This window comes from Neopelma chrysocephalum, unplaced genomic scaffold, assembly GCF_003984885.1.
Source record: "Neopelma chrysocephalum unplaced genomic scaffold, ASM398488v2 Primary Assembly neopelma1_97390, whole genome shotgun sequence".
In the NCBI taxonomy this organism is placed as follows: domain Eukaryota; kingdom Metazoa; phylum Chordata; class Aves; order Passeriformes; family Pipridae; genus Neopelma; species Neopelma chrysocephalum.
The window spans coordinates 1,302,687-1,325,802 of NW_020926031.1; the positions used below are offsets into that span (position 1 = coordinate 1,302,687).

The 23,116-nt window shown below is 44.5% G+C and overlaps 1 protein-coding gene across 1 annotated transcript in view; it reads right to left on the bottom strand.

The window, feature by feature from the left end:
• FBXW4 (F-box and WD repeat domain containing 4) overlaps positions 1 to 23,116 on the bottom strand; it is a 61,411-nt gene that overhangs the window by 33,813 nt on the left and 4,482 nt on the right. The window contains exons 2-5 of the mRNA XM_027672311.1: positions 16,060 to 16,155; positions 13,227 to 13,412; positions 11,915 to 12,047; positions 9,638 to 9,732 (exon numbers count right to left, since the gene is read on the bottom strand). Coding sequence (XP_027528112.1) covers positions 9,638 to 9,732; positions 11,915 to 12,047; positions 13,227 to 13,412; positions 16,060 to 16,155 — 510 coding nt within the window. The remainder of the gene's footprint in view (positions 1 to 9,637; positions 9,733 to 11,914; positions 12,048 to 13,226; positions 13,413 to 16,059; positions 16,156 to 23,116) is intronic.

Below are 23,116 nucleotides of genomic sequence, written 5' to 3' on the forward strand. Positions count from 1 at the left end.
GCCCAGACTGAGCATTGAACAGGCTGTTCTTGACAATAAGATGAAGCTGGAAAAGTACTGCAAGAGTGTTTTCTGTTATTAATAGGCACTTTGCTAATACTGCCCAAGATACCAGCTCCTTCTCAGTCATTTCCTGCTGCAGCCACTGAATCCCATTGGTCAGAGCACTATATGCTCCATTACAAGCTATTTCCTCTCTACATTTTCAAGGCCTCCAAAAGCTTTCGCAGAAAGTCCTGATGATCTCCCTTCCTGTCCCCCTCCACAGCCACAATTCCCTCATAATTTGACTTTCTGGGACCACAAACGGGGAGCGGGTAGGAGGCACACAAAGATTTACTCTTCATAGATAGCACCCTTGCCCCTTCCTCCCCCTCCAGGCCCCCTCTCTATCTGGTCCATGCAAACAAACCCTGAGTGGGAAAGAGCGTTTGGAAGGGGCCTGTGTCTGGGCCAGCCGCCTTTCATCCAGAAGATGCCTCTTCCCGTAGGAAAATACAAGCATTGTGTGAAAACATTTTAATATATTCATGCACATTCCTATAGCTCGCAGGAGCGAGTGGGTCTCAGCACCCTCCCCTCCGTGCCTTCCAAATGATTTTCATAGGCAGCGTTGCACTGGGAATGCCACTTGTTTTCTCGAATGCCCGCAAGTATGTAAATTGTGGGAATATGCGGGCCAAGGGCTGCGGTTTTATTGTGCTGCAGAAAAGATTTTACTAATTACTCGCCTAAACTCCAAAGCAGTACGCCTGCTTTTTTACAAAGCGGGAGAGCGGGGAAGGTGGGGGTGGTGGGAAGAGGAGGAGGGGGACTAAAAAAAAAAAAAGAGGGGGGAGAAGAGAAAGTAAAGGGAAAGAGGGAGAAGGAAAGGGAGTGCAAGGGATGCATTTCAAAGTTTCTCCAGCAATTGGATGGGGGGGAGCTGGGCCCAATGTGAAATCATAGAGGTCAAAGGTGGGTCTCCCTCCCTTGTGAGAAAGTGGTGAATCAGGACGGTTTATCAAACGATCATTTTCTTTTGAAACTGGGAGGCAGCGGCTGGGACAATTCTGCAGATGTGCTTGATGAGTTCGGGACAAAAATGGGCCGCCTCCTCCCCCCCACCCCCCTTTAAGGTCTCCCATCAGGGGTTGCTTCTCCCTCCACTGCTTCCAGGACCCTCCCCTCCCTTCTTCAGTGGTCAGCTGAGACCCCCACCCACTGACCGCCTTTGTATTCCTGGCCTTTGGACACAGTGACAGGGCCCTTTATGAGACCCCAATCAAGACCCCCATGTCACAGGTACCTAGTAGAGATACCAGACCCTTTTCAAATGAGGAACAACAAGGAAAATATGCTGGCCCATTGTCCCAGCACGGCACCAAGGGAGATGAAAGGGACAGGCTGCTCCCTCTCCGCAGACCGCCTGCCAATCAACCCTGGTTATTAAGGTCACGATGTGGAAATTCTTTTGACCTACACCTAATCAAAGATGCACCAGGGACTTTTGAGACAACATGGGGGAAGGTGGGAGGGCAGGCATCCACCCGCCCTCTCCACCCATAAATACAGTGCAGCTTCCAAAGAGAATTAGTAGGAGTTACTCCAGTTAGTGCTGCAGCACACTTGCCCCAAGTACCACTGGGGCAGCCAAGCTGAGCTCCACACTGGCATCCAGCCTCAGGAGAGCTTAAATTAAAAGCATTCCTCAATTGCAGATTGAACAACACTGGAGGTGGCCAGAAGTCACAGTCGAGGAAATTATGTGACAAGTAGTAACCATCCTCTTTCCCATTCCTGATAGCTTTGGTTTACACAGGTTGTGGGCTTCATGAAACATGCTCAGCATCATCCAATACCGGGCCCTGAAGAAGAAAAAAAATCAGTGGGTGTGAACCTATGAATCTCCAAAAGCTGAAGCACCTGGAAGAGTGGATGGATGCCAGCAGTGCAGAGCAGATATTCTGAATCCCCCCTTGCATGATACAGGATGAAGATTCCAAGATGACATTGATGGTGGCAGTTCTTAAGACTAGGCACAGAGAGGAGTTAGGACCCACCCGCTGTGACAGAAAGATCAGATGGGCACAAGACTGTTGGAGTTAGATGGGATCAAAGAAGCACATCCCACCAGATAGCTCCAGAGCACTTGGAATATGGACAAGATCAATTGCCCCTGAAAGGTTGTTCTGCATCACTCAGTGTCTGAGCCATCACCACAAACTTAGAACAGTCAAACACAATACTTCAACCTGACAACAGTGACACAAGAAATTACAGACTACAGTCTGTGATATTCCACACAAAAGGGAAAAAAATCCAAACTGCAGAATCAAAACATTTTTCAGCATATATAGGACGCTTTTGCAAGTGCATGACTTTGAATTACATTCTCAAAGCTACATGGTATAAATCATGGCCACCACTGGCACACTTAAGATCAGTCTTGAGAAACAAAAATTTCTGGCACCTGTCTATATGCACTGTATCTACCATCATGTAGAGAATACCCTTCCTGATCCTACTGCCAGCTTGCTGCTCTCATCGTGTTGGCATCCTTCAAAGCCCTCCTGGATCAAGGTCCTAGTGAAAGGAAAACAAATTTGGGGTGGTAGTAGAGTGAAGTCATAAAAAGTGTGACAGTCACAGCAACCAAGCTGCAGGTTTCATTATGCTAAACACTGCTCATGTGTTGGCTTATTTTCCTATGTCTTTTAGCTAGAAGACACCAGTTCAGTGCTACTTGGAGCCCCTCAACTCTTGTCAGAGAGCCTGCAGAACATCCTATCAGTGGTTACCAATTGGGTAAGAGATAAGAAGTGGAAGATTCCAAAAGAGCTTTGGGACAAAGACTCATGTCCTTACACAAATCCTACTATAAGGCTTCTCCACTGCAAGTTATTGCCATTCCTAAAACTGTCCCCTTGTTCCTTGGCTTACACAATCGTTGAAGCAGGTGGAAAAGAGCTTTTTCTTCTTGATGTTGAACCAACTAGCTCTTATACCAGAAATTGCTTAGCTACAGCAAGTCATGGCCTGGTTTAGGTTGTTGAAAGCCAAGATCCAAACAGACACTTGTCACCAGCTCTCTCCTCCAGTTGCAGTAAGCTGCAATGCTCAAAGCAGATGTGACTTAAGCCCTGCAGCACAAAAGACAGATATTGCCTTTACTTCAGGGCAATATCCTGCCCTATCACCCTCCTTTCAAATGCCAATGGCAGGCTGAGGACCAGTCTCCTGCAGTCCTCAGAGTGAATCAACACTCCTTTAGAGAGGCTAGGCTGCTATCTTAGGACACTACGGCTTCACTCTCCACCTCAGGGCATGAGCTTGCATCCTCTGAGTGACACCTCTGGCCTCATCTGGGAGGAGTAACGGTGGAAGCTGAGCCTGGTTAGAGGCATCTGCACCTGGGGCTCTCACAGTGCAAGAAAGGTCCATCCCTCTGTGTCCCTTCCCGCCCCCAAAAACAGTCCTTTGAAAGGCAGGGGAGGGAACAGACACCACTCTAATTGCAGGAGTGAAACCTGGCATCCTCCTGCTCATCTACCTTTGCACTCCGTTTTTCTTTCTCTTTGAACCTCTGGTACAGCTTCTCAGGTCGCTGCCTTCCTGAGAGACCAGAAAAAAAAATACAGCGGTGATTACTATTGTACACTGATATGCAAGCTGGAAAAAGAGAGAGAAACAGAGAGAGAGAACAGCCTCCATGTGTCAGACTATGAAAGGGCTGCGACTGAAGCCGCCTGAAAAACAAACCCTTAATTTAAATGTTAATGAAAGTGCTGAAGAGACATCAGAGGCTTTCATTTCTCTACAAGGAACAGAATCACTAGGTCTAGAATTTATGGCCCCCTTCACCTCCCCTCTCCTCTTCTCTGCTTCATCAGCCACAGAAGTAGGGAAAGGAAAAAAACCCTAATTTTAACATTAACTCCACACTTCCACCCAAGGATGCAATTGCTAAATTATCTGTTGGCAGGACACTGATCAAAGGTGGAAAAACAAAGGCACACTGCACAACCGAGCAAAGGTAAACAGCAGCCAAGGTCTGGTGAAGTTACCTTCTCCCCCTGCGAATTTAAAAAGCATAGAGAAAACGATCACAAACTGGAAATGGAAACCTCAAACCATAAGGCTGCCAGCCCCCTCAACTAAGTTTCTCCTGTCACATCGATTAAACAGATTCTCCTGTGCAAACCAAGCAGCACAAGAAAGATGCTTCCTCCAAGCTTTCTGAGACAGACTTTCCCCTCAAGCAAGGGGAAGGATGATAAAAAACTGCAGGGGGAGAAAAAAAAATTCAATATACAACACAGCTCAACACGATTAGAAACAGATGTCTGGGTCCTAACTCAGCTACTGCCTCCCAAAACCTGCTCACCTGCCCACAACCACTAGTGAGCCATTTCACACAGTCACAGAAAATATATACATTAGAGTATTGGCCAAAAGTGACAAAAAGGGAGGAAGTCATGAATCATGTGAGTTTTAGAGGGCAAAGGAAAGAAATTGAAGTGAAGAAAGGTAAGCTGCAGTTTCTCAACCTATAGAAGTGCATGCATATGTGTTTGTTTCTAGACAAAAGGGACAAGAGACATGTGTGTACATGTGTTCACCCATGTGAAGAAGACCAAATAGAGTCATTATCACACAATTACAGATGGTAAAACAAAGTCTTCTTCCTCCCAACATCAAGGGAACAGTCAGGGCAAAGGGATAAGACACAGGTGTCATTTTAGCTCCAGAGGGGAGAAACTGATACTCATTTCCTGCTCTTCAGCTTTAGGGTGAAAGAGCACCAAGTCAGTTATGACTATTGCATATATCTAGAAACCGACATCCAGATCACTCTCCGAGGTCAGTAAGCGATGGTAGTTAATGCCACCACTAACTCTGCACGTTCACCCTGGGATCTCACAGTTGAGCAGGTTCTTCCTGCCCCGCTTAAGAAACAGCTGCAGGTCAAAGTCCCCTCTCAATTATTCAAACCGACCAGGCTCTACAAAGATCCCCAAGGACAGCAGAGCTATTGCTGCTGGCTATTTTGCTGGCAGTGCACAAACCAGAATAAAATCCAGTTACTTGTCCCAAGTCTTAGCAGACTCTGAGAGGTTAACTGCATAAAGCTAGGTCAAAACAGAGCACCACTACAGCCAGCAGCTCATCTTGATATGTGATAGGGGAAATCTGCTGATAAAATGAGAGTGGGGGGAACATTACCAAACATTTTAACTGCAGCACGTTAGGGCTTCAATTGCACAGTTAAAACCACTGCAAAGTTGCTCTGATTCAAGTGAGTTGGTTTGCTCTAATGCAATCTTCAAATCAGATTGTTACAATTTCACAAAAAGTTTCTAGATAACCATTAAAAAGAAGCCCTCAAAATTAATAATTTTGATTGTTCCCAATGTCAATTGTCCCATTCAGTCAAGTTTCCTGTCAGTAACCTTCCTCTTCCTTCTTTTACCCAACAAGTTTGAGGTACGTTTCAAAATTTGCCTGAAGTTGTCCACAGAGGCAGAGATCTCCCCAGATATTATTTCCCCATAATAATCCATGGGAGAGGTAATTAACAGAGATTCAAATTAGCATGTTCAAATAGAGGAGTTGGGTCTCAACTACAACACTGCAAAAATAGAAGAGAGAATCAGCTTGGCTTTTTTAATCCAACTGCTCACAGAACTACTTATTTGCCTTTAAATTAAACATTCAGTGAAGATAGCTAGTCTTTAGTAAAACTTTCCTCCTCTCTGGAGTAAACCTGCACTTTGCCAAGGCAACATCTGTGAGGAGAGGTCATGTAGTGCAGCAGACTAATGGCACAGTTAGAAAAGGAGAGACTGTCTCTTGGGCTTACACACCCAAAGCACGTCTCTGCCACAATAGAGCACTTTATGGTTGCCTGATGTTGCCCCAAATGGTACCAATGGTCTCCTAGCTCTCTATCTACACTTGGTAACCATTTTGTGCCTCCATCGTCTCTTTTCTTGGTTTAAAATCTGACACACTTCAAGGACAACATGGGAAGACCTGCTCTCACGATAAATATTTTAAAATTAAATTAGCAAATGCTAGTGGCCAGACCCAGCTGGAGAAGCCAGCTTAGATCTGAATACTTTTTTTAATCCAACACCAAAAAATTTCTGAATCCAGGATTAATAATCAATTTAACATCAAGGTCCACTTTTTTTTTTCCCCTCCAGTTTATGACGTACGGTGGTCCCTTACTCTTTCCTGGCTACTGCCACTTCGGGGAACCACAAAGCATGAAAGTGCCACTACTCTACCAGAAACCCCTGGGATTGCCTCACTTTGCACATTCGAATTGGTCCACTGCACTCAGGCTTGCCCTGGTCCCTGAGCACACATAAGTCATGCAGTAAGCACCAGTAAATGAAAGTTTAACATCTGCATGATGCAGAGTTCAAAAGGCAAATGAACTTGGGGGAAGGGGATTACAGCAACTAAGAGACATAGCTTAGGGTATGCAGCCTCTCTGTTAGTACAGCACTGTACAAATCCATGGAGAAGGGCAGCTCTGGAGACCAATTAAACCAGTTGTTGAAGCAAGCTGAGGCACACTTATTTTAAGTGTCCTAATTTAAGGATACTGTCAGACTCTTCTCTAGTCCCTATGTCATATGCAATGTAGGATCTGCTCTCCCAAGCACACCAACCAGCATAGCTTTGGAGAAAACTTGCTGAAAATCCAGAAGGAACAGAACGCCCTCCCCATCCCCACTACCCTGTCAGGCACTGTTAGGGGTCCCTAAAGCAACGAAGCTCCAACACCACACATGGATGTTAAGGTACTTCCGTGGCTGAAAAGATTATACAGAGGACTAAGCACAGTTCTCCCCCTCACAGAATTAACAGAAGATCCAATACTCTTGATACACTTTTACTATCTTTTACACTACTTAATCTCCCTTATGGGAATCATTCTGTTTGCAGACCCTAAAAACATCCAGTCCAGCACCACTACACAAAGAGCAGGAAGCCTCCTCCCCAGCTCAGCACAACTGCAGGATGATCTTTGTAGTGACACAGAGAAACTGTGGACAAATCAAAGCAGAATACCCAAGAAAGATTCCTGAAGCCAGAGAAGCTGTGCTTTAAGAGCACAAGTCTCTGACACGTTTGGGTGTACAGACACTGTCCATTAGAGCAGCAGTCCAGCAGTGCAGGACTATAGCAGACACAGCAGAAAACCCGGCTGTAGGTCAGAAGCACATAGGATACTCTGTAAGGAAGCTTCACACAGAGGAAGATATCACTGGAAAGAAAGAAAAGTTTCAGTCCTGCCCATTAACAGCTGGGGTTCAGTAAGAATACAACCCTGACTACTCTAGAGAGTCTTACTCCCAGCAAACTTCCTGATCAGGCAACTGCAGCCTCTCCAAAGCCACTTCAAATGGCTAGAGTTGGAGGAGCCTTCCCTGCTCCTACCCCACTGCACACTACTTTGAGCTGTTTCTGGTCTCTGTGTGTCCACAGTAGAGAGAGCTGGTGGGTTCTCAGCAGCAAAGGGCCAAAATACTTCGGTGGTTGGAGACTGATTCTACAGCAGTTCTACACCAGCAGAACTACCTGTCCTGATGGAGGAGATCTCAGTTTACATCAGGACAAGCGTGAAGGGATAATCAGGAGAGCATGTCAAATGTTTAGGAGGAAATGGAGGTTATAGGCCATGTTCAGCCTCACTGAGGAACAAATACATCCAAACTCTGGCAAGAAGGATGCAGACTGCAAGGGAAGAAAAGCTTCAGACTCAAGTGCATAGGGAATGCATATGGGTGAAATATGGGCTCTTGCAAATAAAACAGAAACTATAGAGCTCCCCAAAGCAGACCTTGCTAGAAACCAGATATTATCTTTTTGATATTCACCCTCATTAGACAGCAAGTAATAAAACCTATTAGTGAAAAATTCATCTCCCCTGCCCCTTGCCCTGGCCCTCCCCCACCACATGCCCTCCTGCTCTGATCCTCTCTCTCTTCTAGGATGGCTGTGATTTGTTCTGAGAAGCGACAGGTTTATAGGTTAGCCGACACCTTCTCTCTGTGGAATTTTAATTAACTTCTCCCATCGTCAATATGTTAAGGAGCAGGGTTCCCATTATACGAGGTCAGCAGCGTGTTTCGGGCCCTGCTATATCAGCCGTCAAATTGAAGAATTAATGACGTGGCTAATTGGCTCTAATTCTCCACACCTCCCTCCCTAAAATATGGAGGGGTAAGCGGGGGTGCAGTAGGACGGCCTAGTGGGAGAGGCTGGTACAGTGCACGGTCTCATAAAAAAAATGAGAGTGCACAATTTAAGCCCACTTGTTCATGGGGTAGCTGTTCCACCACCTCCAATTTATCACCCTGCAGGGAGGAAGGGGGGTGGGGGTGGGGAGACTGAGGGTAAATATTGTGACAGAGAGTGTGCACAAGCATGCACACCAGGGAGAAGAACACTGTCCTGACAAGAGGCCACGGCAGTAGGTCATCACTTAGGAGTAGGAAGCAGCATGCCACTGGGCTCTAACCAGCCCAGTGGCCTGAGCCACAGCCTGTCTGCTAGAAAAGGGGCCCTTGCAGCACAGAAGACAGAAGAGGGCTTCTATCTTGCATCTTGCAGATCCATGAATGCACATGGCACTTCTTCAAAAACACTATCTGTCTCAAACACTCGGAGAAAAGGAACAAGGGAAGAGCAAAATCATAGCAAGGCTGGAGTGTCATTTCCCTGATAAATGCCATCAGCTCTGTACCACTATGTTTCTGCTGCCTGCAAAACAAGCTTGGAAATCTAATAAAAACAGCAGTTGTGGGAATTATTTTGGTTTTGCACAAGCCTAAAATTCAGTAGTTGCAGACATCACATGGGCAGCAACAACAGCTCTTCTTCCCTCTTCCTTAAGCTATGCTGAGAAAGAATCTCTCCTGCGTGCAGAAGACCAGCTAAATCAGGGAACCAAAGAGATACATTGTTGCTGGTCAGTGTGAGATTTTAACAGTGAGAGTTTAAGTTTCTCAATTCTCGCTTCCTCAAGAACAGGATCACTTTGAAAAACATCCTGGAAGATACTGCTGTATGTACTGTCCTTGCCTCCCATGCTGAAGTTGTAGTTGTAGAATTACACCTGCACTAGAAGCATAGAGATACAGATAATAGAGGCTGGAAAACTTCATCCCTGAACTCCACTTCATCTTTCCCAGTTCAGCATGTTCAAAGAAAACTGAGCTTTAATCAATGCATACAGCTCTTAAATAGGGACCTTTTCGCTCAGCATCTCTTCTGCCAGAGAATGAGAATACAAGTTGGCATCTTTTCAGCACAGAAAAACTCAAGAGGATCCAAGTCACTGCTTGCAATTAGCAAGTCAGAGCTCGTTCAGCAAGAAAGAATGAACGGGTCCCACCTGAGGCACTAAGAGGAACACAGGGCCATCTTCACGGCCTCTTTATGAGTGGATCACTCCACTGTTATAAGAAAAAAAGACCATATGCTCTTCCCTGAGCACCTGCTGCAGGCAGAAGCACTTCACCCAAACCAAGTCCCTGAACTGTCACATTGGTGTCTCAGAAAGATTTGTGGACACACAGCCTATCCAACTCCTTTACTTCTCTCTGTTGGAAATTGGGAATAAAGAGATCTCAGTTACCTTAATAAGGGGCTGATAGCAATGGACCACACTCGATCCTCTGTCTGCACTGTATGTAGACACTGACCAACTCTGCCCGTGGACAGGGACCAAACCTAAAGAGAGAGATGCATGTTATGCCACATCATCCAAAACTGCAGAAGGTAGGATGCACGCTGCTAATGTTGTGCTGGAAGAGCTGCCAAAATTGCCATGCTTACCTTCCCCAAGTTCCCCTCCCTGAATTCCCATTACCTATTTTTGAGGAGCAGAGCCTTCAATCACTGGCAGAAACATCACACAAAGATTCAACTTATGAGTATGACGTTCCACTCGAGTGGTTAGGGAGAGAGCACCCCCATCACCACTTGCTCTCTAGGGGCAGCACTCAACATAAAGTTATCACCCGCTGTAGTTAAATAAACAAGAAGTGGGATTTGTTCAAATATGTTCTCTTGAACAGTGTGGAAAGACTTTGTAGCACCCCTGAAAAATTTCCATTAATATTATCTATGAAATTAATTGTTCACCAGCCTGTAAAATAGTTTTCTTTTATAAATCCACCCCCTTCAGACCAAGTTTCTTAAGTGTACCCCAGGCTGTTTTCAAATAGGCCCCCCTTGCTCACTGACGATGTGAGAAAATCTCTTCCCTCCCCCATCAGCGCAAACATGCACATCCCCTTCCACCAGTTCACCCCTTTGTTTCTGGGTCCTAATAAAGGCCCCAAAATTCTTGCTGGGGCCTCTGCTTGTGGCCCTCATTTTCTCCACCTTGCCATCATTCTTGGCCCATGGGACCCAAGCCCCCCCTTCTCTGTAACCAACCCCCAATGTTTCACTTCAAGACTTCAAAGCAGGGAGTGCCCTATTTGTTTGTTTGTTGATAATGCCCAGGATTGCAGGCTATTCTTGTCAGCAGGGAATTTAGCACCTAGTGTCAGCAAAAGCAGCAGAAAAGCTTAACTCCTTTAAGGCATCCCTATCTCCTACAGGTTAAAAATATTGCTCAGAGCACACTATCTGCTGCCTATCACACAGGAATGTACATTAGCAGCTCTTCAGGGCTTAGTCCTAATCAACACTCAGCAGAGCCCTCAATAGCTTAGACACTTAGAGCCCCTTTAAAAGGCTGGTAGGGATTCCCTTCCACCCTCCAAGAGTCTCATTCGTGCAAACAAGACAGCCTACAAAAGAGATGATAAAAAATAAGAGGTGAACATCTCCAGAACGTATGCTGTGGGGAGCACTGGGTGGGCAAGATCTCACACTAGCTCCAAGGAAAACAGCCTTAAATTCCCCTCTGGCCTTCAGGAATTTGTTCTCAAGGTCGGGGATGTCTGTCCTCCAGCTGTCAGAGAAGCAGCAAAAAGGAATTTCCCAGAAAAGAGGCTCCACAGACCGGAGAGGAGCAGCCCTGTTAAAGTGTGAGACAAAGCAGCATCAAGGCCTTGCTCCCAGGAGGCAAACGGCATTCCCAGTAGTGCCGTTTGCATCTGAACACTGCTTTACTTGGGAGTGATTTTATCCAGGAGTACATCTGTACAGAAGGACAACAAAAAAAAAATCGGGTCATGCTGCTTAGCAGCCTGTCAGGTAGTTACCCATTTCCACGCACTTCCCACAAAACCTTGAAAGAGACATTAAAGTCTTCCTTTTCTCCAGCTTCCCCTCTTGCAAAACAGGAATAGCTGTTTTTCCTCTAACCTCCATCAATGCTCTATGAGATGAACTAGAGACCAAGAGTATTCACCAGCCTACCCTGAGCAAAAGCCAAAGTTTTCAACATACAGCAAACCAAGAACCATTAAAAAAAACCCCAATAACCCAGACAAAAAAAACCCCATTACAAATAAATTAACATCATTTAGGAACATAGGAAAAGACATCATGCCATCCTTCACAGTGACTGAATATATAACAGAGAGCATGTTAAACCACACTGTACCACAAAGCAAGGATGGGTTTGAGGTACATAGAGCAAATATCACATTAAATGGCACAGATATCCACTACAGTGTAGGCAGATATACAGTGAAAGAAGCAAAGTATCAGCTTCTGCCTTCTGCACGTTCTAGTTTAAGCCAGCAGCTGATGTTGTAAACCTCTGCCAAATTTCTTCCTTAAAAGCCTGGCACAGCAAGCATCTTTTCAGAGACATGAGCCTATACCAAGATAACCAGTGCTCCTCCTGCAAGGAGTACAGGCTCACAACAGTTCTGCTGACACTTAAATATTCAGAGCACAAGACCTCTGAAGTCACCTCTGCAGCAGCACCTGCTGAAACATCACTGCTCACCTTCGCTGTTCGGTCCCGGGAGCCACTGACAATGAGGCCACCTTGGAAATCCACACAGTTCACCTCCTGTTCATGCGCAGAGAACTTGACACTGTAGGAGCCATGGATCTTGTGAAGGACAATACTTCCATCCCTGAAAAACAAATCACCAAACAGGGAGTTTGTATCAGCTGCATCTCCCCTGGACACGCACCTTTCAGCAGGTTTAAGAGTGCCACAAAAAGATCAGGACTGGTCTCTCCCAGAAGCTGAAATTCATGTAGCATTATTAACCCTCCACCCTTCACACATCACCTGTTCTCTTGTGATCCCACATCTGGCCACTCAAAGCCTGATCTGATGCACGTGAAAATTTTCCTGGCGATCTTTCCACCTTCGACTTTGTGTTAAGCTGCAGAAACTAGCAGAGCAACCATTCCTCCTCCTACTACTCTGAGCTTGCCAGAATACTGTCTGTATGCTGAATGGCTGGAGTAAGGGAACAAGTTAGAGGACATTCTCACCCACGTCCAAGTCTCGGCTTTTCATTCATTTCAGAGCAGCCATGTAGGGTGCTGTACTTTGAATTGACTACACAGACATTTAGACTTTTTTCAAACAATACCGTTACTGGAATTTTAAATGCATGCCTTTATTTTCACCTGAATTTTGGGCTACAGTTCATGGGGGAGAGTCTCACCACATCCAGGGCAGACAGCCATGCTTGTCTCTCCCAGCTCCGTGCTTAACTGCTGTGTATTTTAATGGCTATAACTTTATAAGCAACACGTCTGTCATTTGCTGTAGCTGAAAAAGGCCAGTCAGATGCAAAATTAATTGGAGAAGTGTGTGTATGCTGGAACACTTGGCAGTTTTCCCCCTCTCCACAATTATATCAGTGGATCTAATAAATATATACTTGTCCCTAGAAAGCTTTCTGCACCACTGCGGTCCCAGCTAACCAGCAGTACTGATTATTAGAACAGTCTAGCTACCCCAACTCTAACAGGGAAAGAAATGAAACTTGCACATCAGTCAGGTTTGCCTGATCAGTCAATCCCGACTCAAAATCCTGTGGATGTTTACACAAGTTCAAAAGAGAAAAGGACACTTTATAAGGTCAACAGCATGAGACTCAGCTCCTTCACTGCTGTAGTAGAAGCTTTTCCAGGACAGAATCAAATTATAAGAGAGGAAGTAGGAGCAGTTGACCACAGCCAAGCATGAGGACACTGTGTAACAAGACTGGTCCCTCTGCTCTGAGCTGGAGTTACACAAAATCTTTCCAACTTCAGTGCCACAATCCTTGGGCTCCTTCATTCATGCAACTTACCCCCCTCCACTGACGATGTGGGAATTGACAAGAACGAAGCGACACACGTCCTCCTGGTGGCCAGAGAAGATGGCTTGAGGGTGACGCTGCAAACCTGTACCCTCTGGACAGATGGGGTAGGCCTGGATGTTCTCTGCTTGAGACAGGTAGAGATACTCGCCATCCAGCTCCATCCACGGCATCAAACTGCAAATAGAGAGCAGGTTGGGGGCATGCGGGAGTGGGGAGAAGAAAACAAAACAAAACAATCTCACACGCAAAATGAAAATAAAAGACTGCATATGTAAATATATGAAGAAAAACTAATGCCCACTCAAGAAAACTGAAGTTGGAGTTGCAGGTCACATACAAAAGCAGACTTTCTCCAGCAACATAGGAAGCAGGTTACATTGCTGGCATTTTTCTAACCAAGAGCTGAGGAGAAGGAAGCATAGAATCTCTGAAGGAGAAGGTGGCCAAAAGTCTAGTGAGGTTAGACAGGAAATACTTAAGGGTCCCTGAGCTTGCACATGAGCCCTGTACTTCTGAAGAAACTAGACTCTCAGGAATTGGTGAGCTGTGCTGAGCACTTCTGACAGAGCCTTTAATATGAGGTTGTTGGAGCAAACAGTAAGTTTTGATCCTGCACACTATTTCTTGATGACCAGCAGAGACCATAAAGCTGCCAGTGTTCCACATGCATCTGACCAGGAGAGTAGGTCACATCAAATACCACAGGTCTTCCTACAGCCAGAAAGTCATCCACCTCCTGCAATCTGAGGCTACTCAAGAACTTTATGCTCATCGTGTAGAAGAGGTATTTTTCTACATGCACAGCTCTTCCACTGCTGAGCCAAAAGCAATTGTAGAGCAAGTTCTTGATTTCTATTACCTGTCTTTCAGAAGAGTACATACACCCTTTCTGCCCCCTGCTTTTTGTGAGACATTGGCAGGTTCCTAGAGACAGGTTCCAGGCCATGAGCAGTGGACTGCCAAAAGAACTGTTCTAAAGTATTTAAGATTGATGTTACAAGTGGAAAATATGCTTTACTTCCTGGGAGACCAAGAAGAGGAGAAGACACTCAAACAATGTCTGAATCAAGTCTGTTATCATGAGGATTATTTATTCTTGAAACAAAACCAAAATACAGAAGAAAACGGGCTACAATGCACACTTAGGCAGTGAGACCTTTGCTCAAGATCTTGTTTTTGTGTAGTTGTCAGAGAATCAGCAAACAAGATTTCTGGATATAGCAAGGCCAGATACAAAGAGACCTGGGGCTCATGTCCTATGGGGCATGGATGCATGGAATTGTCTGTACTCTGCAGCCACTGCTGAGTGCACCAACACCCACGGAAACATTGAGCAAAACCAGCTTTCAAACTATTCAGGAACAAACTGTTTTGAAAGCAGGAGGGTTCCTCATGAAAACCTGTCTCCCTCTTTTTTTAGATCATTCATCCTCAGAGGTCATGCTTTTCTGTGTCATCAGAGCCACTACATGCAGTCGTACCTCATAACATCACAATGAACAACCAGAGACAAGCAAGAGGACAAGATTGCTCATTAGATAGAAGGTTCCTGCTTGCCTGTGTTCATCTCCAATAACAGGCTTTTAGTCACACGGACAAAGTAGTTCAGTTTATAGTGTTCATCTGGGACTTGATCATATGCATGGAAAAAAGAGGCATCTTTAGAGCAGCAGCTTTGGTTTTAGGCGGTCTTTGATTTCCCCTTCCTTCCTCCACTCCTACACATCCTCTAAAAGCAAGTGAATATCCAGCTTACCTAGACTACGGCCAGTTTCTGTGGCTCTCCTTTTGCTGCAGTTTAGCTTTTTACCTTTTTCTATGGCTTTTTCATAAGGAGAAGTAACAAATCTGAAGCAGGATAAATGAAAATTAGAGGATGCCATTTGGATGGTGGCCTCATTAAATCAGTCCTTGCCTTTTCACTTGGGAAGCTGGTTTAGTAATGATCTCTAACATCCACAGAGCCTGTCTTCACAGATGGTTGCAAGCACTTCAAAGGCAGGTATACAACCTGCACCAAAACCCACTCTGCTCATTACAGCTGTTCCCAGGACTTTAGAAAAGAAGTGGCACATTATCCATCACTTCAATCTACATAGCACAAAAAGGCATGAAAGCTCAGTAGAAGGTCCCTGTTCTTCAGCAGCTAACAAACCATAGTCTTTCTCATTTTTCCTTCAGTCTGATGATGAGAAGGCTGAAAATTTACATGTGCTGTTCAGACAAGAGACGTATCTTATGCTTTGTTTTGAAAGCCGAGTATACCTTTGCAAACAAGAATATAACAATGACCCCCTCTCATTAATGTCAAATATACTTTTTTTTTAAGTGAAGGAGAGAAGCCTAAGGTATCAGAATGAAGAGGCATAAGGCCAAAGAATGTCAATTAGCATTTTAGATTTGTACATCCAAATCAGGGCCAGGAAAAACCACAGGAAACAAAACAAGTATTTTGAAGGGATACCTAAGTCCACATCTGGGACCAAGGTATGCTCATTGTGAGAGCAGGACAGAAAACTCCTCATGGAATACAGCAGTAGATATGAACACAACAGTTCGAAGTCTGTAGTAAAGATTGCTAAATCCAAGTAAAACTGTACAGATCAAAACAAAGACAATTTCAAATTACTCAGCATGAATCCTTAGGTCAAGGCAGCAACTCTAGTTACCCCACATCCAGCTGGCCAGCAACAGCTAAAATAGGCCAGCAACCCTATGGATCACAAGGAGCAGGGAACATCTCATTTCAGGGCACGGGCACAAACCCAAGGCCCCACAGCAGCGGTCATAGAACAAAGATGAGGAGAAAGAAGTCACTTGCTTGCATTTCCATTTCAGGACCGTCTCCCTTCGGCAGCGTCCGTGCCTCCAGTTCTGAGATACTTTCACCCTCTCCTTCACTGGAATGCCAGCAGCTCTGCAGACAGAGGAAAAGAGATGAGATTAGCAACCAGGACTGATGCTATCTGGACAACAAACGCACTCAAGTTGGTCACAGGTAAGCTCTCACTCTGGTTCCACCAACGATGAACTGGCAAATGCTGATGGTGCCGGAGTCACACCACAGCAAGCACATTCATGAGAGCTGAGAAGAAAGGAACACTGAGCAGAGTGGGGGATTATTAGCACAGAAACTCACCTCTGATGATCACTAGTGTACAAGCCTTAAGTCTGATCAAGACTTGATCAACTATACTGAATGCAACACAGGTTCAGACAAAATGTGATCCAAACAAGATGACACAGAAAGGAACTACCAGAAGAACCAAAGAAACAGCACATCACTCTTTTAATAGAGACTAAAAAGAGCCAATTAAGGACAATACCACACAAGAACAGATGGAGGAAACACTAGTCAGGAGAACACTGAAACTGGAAGCCAGAGGAGTGTGTCTACCCAGAAGGACTAGTAAAGAAACTGCTCCAGAGTCTCACCTGTCTGACAATCACATAACCAGATACAATAATCAGAAATCAAGATGTGTTCAGACTAAAGACAAAATACATTCGTCTGTATAAACCACCCAATGCAGACACACATCAAGACAAGCTATCTTTTGCAGCTGCTCACCAAAGGATAGAGAATTCCAGCACATCACTGGAAAATTCTGTACTTACAGTCAGACAAAACTACTAAAAGAGAGACTACAGCTCATAAGCAGTTGCTGGGATACAAATCAAAGTTATTGGGACGAGCTGAAACAAACCAAAAATAACACAGTTCAAGAGGTGACAAAGAGTAGGTACCACAGAGACCTGGAGCGAAGGTCTCTTTAGAGTCTACATGAACATACCCAGTTCAAGTAGCTGTTCAATACCTGGTTTGCTTCAATGTTCCATGGTTGATGAAAGATGGGGAAATAGGTAGCTTTAGCTCCCATTTTTCTCATATCAAAATTAAATTATTCCATATCCTTGGTGGAGCTGCTTAGGTAGAAAAAAATCAGAAAACTACAAACAAGAAGAAACTCTTGAAGTTATCCTTTTTAACTAGGGGTTGTGAACCACTTCCTAGACTGTAAGAGTTTATCCCCCTTTCATGCATTTCTCAACAGTCAGTGTTCCCAGATGCATAGAATGAAGGGAAGATCCTTAAGAGATGGGAATTGGTGCCTGATCAGAACCAGTTCCCTCCTCCCATCCCTGCAGTCCCCCCCAGTCCACTTCCCAAAAGTGGCATTTTTGGGTACTCTGTCATTTTTAAAACAAAGATTAGCTCCCTGTAAATAAACATCTCCTGCAGTTGTTAATGGGTGTAGGAATCTCTAACCTGGCCCTGGGGTCTGGCCAGATTCTTATTTTCCCAGCCTTCCTTCCATAGCCTCAGGCTTCTTTTTCTCTGCTCACCCTTCCCTCCTCTTTTCTATGCTTTCCGGCACTTAGTCACCATTATAATTTGACTGCATTCCTGGGCATGTGACCCATTTTAAACAAAAACAGAAACCACACACAGAAAAGCTTTTCGTCCCCTAGAAAGCCATGCAACTTTAACTTTATGATCAGTAGAGCCACACCAATTAAAACTGAATTTAGAAAGCTACAAGCTCTTTATTTCTCATAGCCATTGACAAACAAACAAACAAACAAAAAAACCAAATAGACAGTCAGCGTAGGCTGCAAGAAGAGGAATTCCTTTTTTAAAGGGAGCACTTGCAGGACCTCATGGGGCCAGATAGTGTCTGAGATGAGGAATGCACAGCACTGAAAAGTCAGGTCAGGTCCACTCTCCTCATTGCTTATTACTCTCCCAGACAGAGTTCAGGCTCTCCGCCTACATCCAATTCCATTCATTACTCCAAAACACTTCTCCTCCCCACACTCAACCCTCAGTTAAGTTCTCCCCACGTATAGATTTTAAGTCACCAGCTTACACAGTGATGTAAAATGCACTCATGCCACAACCCCCTCCCAACACGTGCTGGCTCAACCAGACATCCTGAGCTCAATGCACAAACCCTACTAAGACTAGATAGAATTTCCAAGGCTCTGAAAAAGGTGAATCCAAGGTCAAAAAAGCAGCCTCCATCTTACACTGCTGGTCACTTTTCTGGCTGGGAGGCAGGCCTTGGTCATCCTGCTGCTGAAAGTAGAATTTCAGAAGAGTCACACGTTGGCTTGGCTCTGAGTACCAGTTCACTACCAGGCTTACTCCTGCAACAGACACCTCATTCTTTCACAGAAATCAATCTCCTCAATCTGGAAGGGCTGAAGGTTGGGTGGGGAGGCCTATTTGGGAGGAGGTCTGGTGGGGTTTTGGGAGGGTTTGGTTTGGTTTTTTGTTTGTTTTACTATTAATAGATATTTTATTCTTCCAGCCTGCCTCCTCCATATCGCAGCTCTGGATCCAGCTAATTTAGACATGCCTTAAAAGTATCCACCTTTTATTTTCCAGGCATTTTATTTAATCAAAATAGACGCAAGAAAAGGGACATATGGAGAAAGCTGATGTAAAAATTGGACTGATACATCCCTCCCCTTTGGCAATGCCAGGGCAGCAGAGACTGAACTGCAATGATTTTCAAGTGCTGGTCAGAGACATTCAATCCCCTATACCAGAAGAGAAGTTAAATGAAGCACAGTGATGGAATCAAGTACTGAGATATAATTTGATATTTGTTAATAATTTTATATTTGATTTGATTCCTCAACAGCACCCCCCACAGCAATTCCCAGGATACAAAAAAAAATTTGATGAGAATCACTGCAATGCAAGAGAACAGTTCTCAAATCTTAGAAAGTTAAAAAAGGCATCACCATATAAACTTAATAATTTGACTGGAAATTTCCTTTTCTCCCCTACAAGAAACTATTTTGCTTCAATCATGATCAACACACTTCCTACACGTAAAAACTTTTAAGAATTATTCCATGATGACCTGAGGTAATCAACAGACATCACACATCTAAACACAGTGGTTGACTTAACCGTACCTCTCACTTCAGCAACTGTGCTGAACACCCAAAGATTCAGGAGACTAAACCACCTTATGAAGCCAAATACTACGTAAAATGCTGGGGAGGGACCACTATCCACTGGCCAGTGAATACTTTGACCTTTCTTAGTTTGCAATCCAGTAAAATACTAAGCCACATTCCTAAAATTCCGTACACACATAAGCGCTCTGTGAAATCAAGATCTTGGCATTCATGTTCCCAGAGAAGCCACCCAACAGTGAACTTCAAGACTGCTGAAGGCTGACTCACTGAGGAAGGACTGCTATTTTTAGCAGGACCTATACAGCCCTGCATCAGAAAGCAACTGAAGTACAGTCCAACATCCTAGAAACATAGGATGAAGGAACCAGTGAACACTGAATGTGAAAACTCAATGAAATTCAAGAAAAATGTTCTTAAAACACACTAGTGTGCATCATCTTACATCTTTGCTAGGGTATCACAGTATTAACAGCTGATAGTTACATGGCACAGAACACGCAAGGCTACCTTTGTTATTACTAATTAATCCAAAAAGCACTCTGTCGGGATCCCAAACCATACAGTGCAATGTTTGACCTGACCTAACGTGTGTTTGCAGTTGCATGCACTCCTGATGGAAGTTCCCCTTACTAAGACTCCATTACATTAAGAAAGAATATTTCTCACAACCTGAGAGGGAGTTCCAGGAGAAAAATCATCCCAAGCAACCCATTACAAAGGATTTTTCATTTCCCCCTTCCTACCTCACCCCACCATACAAAAAAAAGCTAAATGTATTTTGCTCAAATTATGAATTTCCTCTCTTTCTTGGCAGAGTTGCCAAAAGAAATGTAATATTCCTTCTGGAGCCCATTTCCCAGCTGCTGAAGTGAGAGACTGGGACTGTCCCCACACAGCACCACTGACCCAGGTGACTTCAGCCATCATGGCAGTTGTTGGTCTGGGCCTCAAAAGAAAGCAATGAAAGAAGCACTCAGCCAGAGTCCAAGCACATTGCCTCCTAAAGCTTCATATCCAACAGATTTTGCCTTCATTTATCCCTTCCCCACACAAAGTCCTTTGCCATCAGAAATGGTATTTCTGCAATAGCGAGAGCTTCCGTGCTTCACTGCATCCCAGGGAGATTTCTACCGGCCATCTACAATTTCAGCATGTGCCAAAACAGTGGTGCCTGCAACAACATATACTGTGTTACAGAAGGTAACACTGACATGTCATACCGTGTATTTTCCCAGCTGCAGGGGCCATCCTAACCCAGCAAAATCCTTCATGTTTTGCTACATTTTAACTACCAAAGAGCTCATCTGGAAATGCAAGTCTGCAGAGACCTGCTGAGACTGAATCTCTTCCATGGACAAAATCTGTTGTCTACATAAAGGCTGTCACCAGCCTGCCTCAGGCCTGACTGGAAGGGTCATACAGAGAACAAACAGGTCACAGTGGCTAAGCCTCACTTTCAACCTTGGCCCTGTGGCAAGGGTGGCTAACACAAGGACCAACTGTGCTTATTTGTGTAATTGGGACACACCTGTTGAGTGGCAGGGTCTCAGTGCAGCCACAAGTCACAGGCCACCAACAGACAGCCGAGAGGGAAAAGCTATTTATGTCAGAAGCTCCTGTTGCTGTCCTCAACAGGTCGGCTGACTTTCAAAATGTCTCTTCCAGGACAAAAATTCCAACTGAATTCCTTTAGCACATGACCCTTATTTAGCTTACTGCCATGTTCAGCCTGTCTTCTGTGCTCCCCCCCCCCTACGTGACACAGGCTCAAACAACTCCAAGATGGAAGAAAGCTCTACTGACTGTTCTCTTGCTGTTCCTTCCCTTCTCTGGTGTGTCTATGCCATCTCAGTTAGACAATACCAGGTTGTGCAGGTCAACTGCTCCACCAAAAGCTCTCGTGAACAAGTCATCTCATGAAAAAGAGACTCTAATAATACCTAGGGGTGCAGACAAATTTCTGTACACACAGAAAGGATACACACCTTCACACAGGCTTCCAAAAAAACCACCATCACCAGGACTGAGCCCGACCACTCCGCCATCAGATGCCCTCTCCCTTACAAGTGATTGCAATGGGAACATGGCTAGGTTTTGGACACTCTCAGGAACCTATGTAGGCTTTTTGGAGATGAAATTTGGGCTGCTTCAAAAAAATGCATGGCCCTGGAAAGATCTGAGGAAACCTGCGGCTGCTCAATAGCTGTCATGTGTATTCTGATCTGAAAGAGTAGACTGTCAGGGTAGTATTTGGATAGAATGAAATAACCTATAGCTAGTTCAACAGGGATAATAGTGACAAGCACAGCACACATATTTTAAGCCCTGAACTACATAAAATTCTTCCACTTTGAAATTGTGAATATTTTAAGGGAAAGGTAGGCAGGCCTCAAAGAACTCTTACAAACTTCACCCTCCCAGAACAAAAAGAAGTTCCAATGCTGTGGAGCTGTCCTGGAAGATCTGTCCTGCTTGGCACTAGAAGTTTAGAGTAAGAACAAAAGTAACCACAGTTTATAAAAGCCACTGACTTTTCCAGCACAAAGCAATAGCTGCATGCCCTCTTCCAGGCTTTTGCCATTACTGCAATATCCTCCCCAGAGTATTCCCTTCTGCATCATCTACACCAGTTCATTGCCTACTTCATTTCTGTCTTAATGTAATGAAATTTTGGTAAAACAAAAAAGATGAAGGAAGCTGAAGCAGCTTTACAAGCATTCCCACTCCCTCCCCTTCCAGTGGTGAAGGCAGAGGTCTTCTATGATTGCTGCAGTTTGCATTTGGATTTGACTTGCACAGATTGGCCATTTCCTGCTCCTGTAGGTGTATACATTTTTCCAAGATCTGGAAAAAACACAGCTCTTATTAACTCACAGAAATGCTTACACAAGCTCTTAAATACTCAGAGATGATAAATTCATCCATTAATGGATCTGTTTTTCTGAACTGGAGAATATACCATGATCCTAGTAGGCAAGGCAGAACAGGGGATGGGGGAGAGAAAATATACAGTGGAACATTTCTATATTTTGACATCTATTAATACATTACAAAGAGCAAATTGTCAAACTATTTAGGTTGCAACTTTTAACTTGCCCTCTAAAATTCCTTTGTAACAAAGAGGAAATAAGTTTAGCCCAGCTGCAACTTTATTCCTTTCTTCCATGCTTTAAATAAAGAACCACCTTGCAATGAGCTCTTTGCCTCTCCAATTTCTCCAGTCCAAGGTGGTCCAGCAGGCAGGCACTGGATAAAGGCTTAAAGCACCCTCTGCTATTCCTGGCTCTGACACTGACCTGCTGCACAGAGGGCAGCTTGGTTGACATCTCTCTGCCTCTGTTTCACCTCCCAGCCCTTGTTTACCCTGGCTATTTAGGCAGCAAGCTCATCAGGGCAGAGACTGCTCTTGCTGGGCCTGTACAACAGCTGGCCAAACAGACACAGGCTACAGGACACAACTGTAATATCACTATACACACCAAAAACCCCAAAGGCTTTGTGCTACTGCTCAGCTACAGTTTAGCTCCAGAAAGTGTTGTAAAATCTTAACTTTACTGTGATATGCTGCCATGCGTTTTTGAAACAAAAACTGCACCTTTCACCTTACGTCTTGAAGATGGAGCTCAACTTTTGCTTCAGCTGCTCCTATGACAGAGTGAAGTAAAAATCTTCAGCATAGGGACTATCTTTTTACCATCCTCATAACAAGGTCTTTTAGCAGTACAGGTCTATACATAAAATTAACACCACTATACAGAAAAAGTGACAGCCTGATATAGAGAGACGCATAGGACAGGTGCCAAGAAGCACATCCATCTAGAACCACTCTGTGCTTCTGGAACAGTGACACAATATTCTATTGAACATTTACTTACTGCTGATTCAAAGAAGAAAGAGCACATCTTTAACACCAAGAATGTGCTTTAAGAACCCTTGCAAGT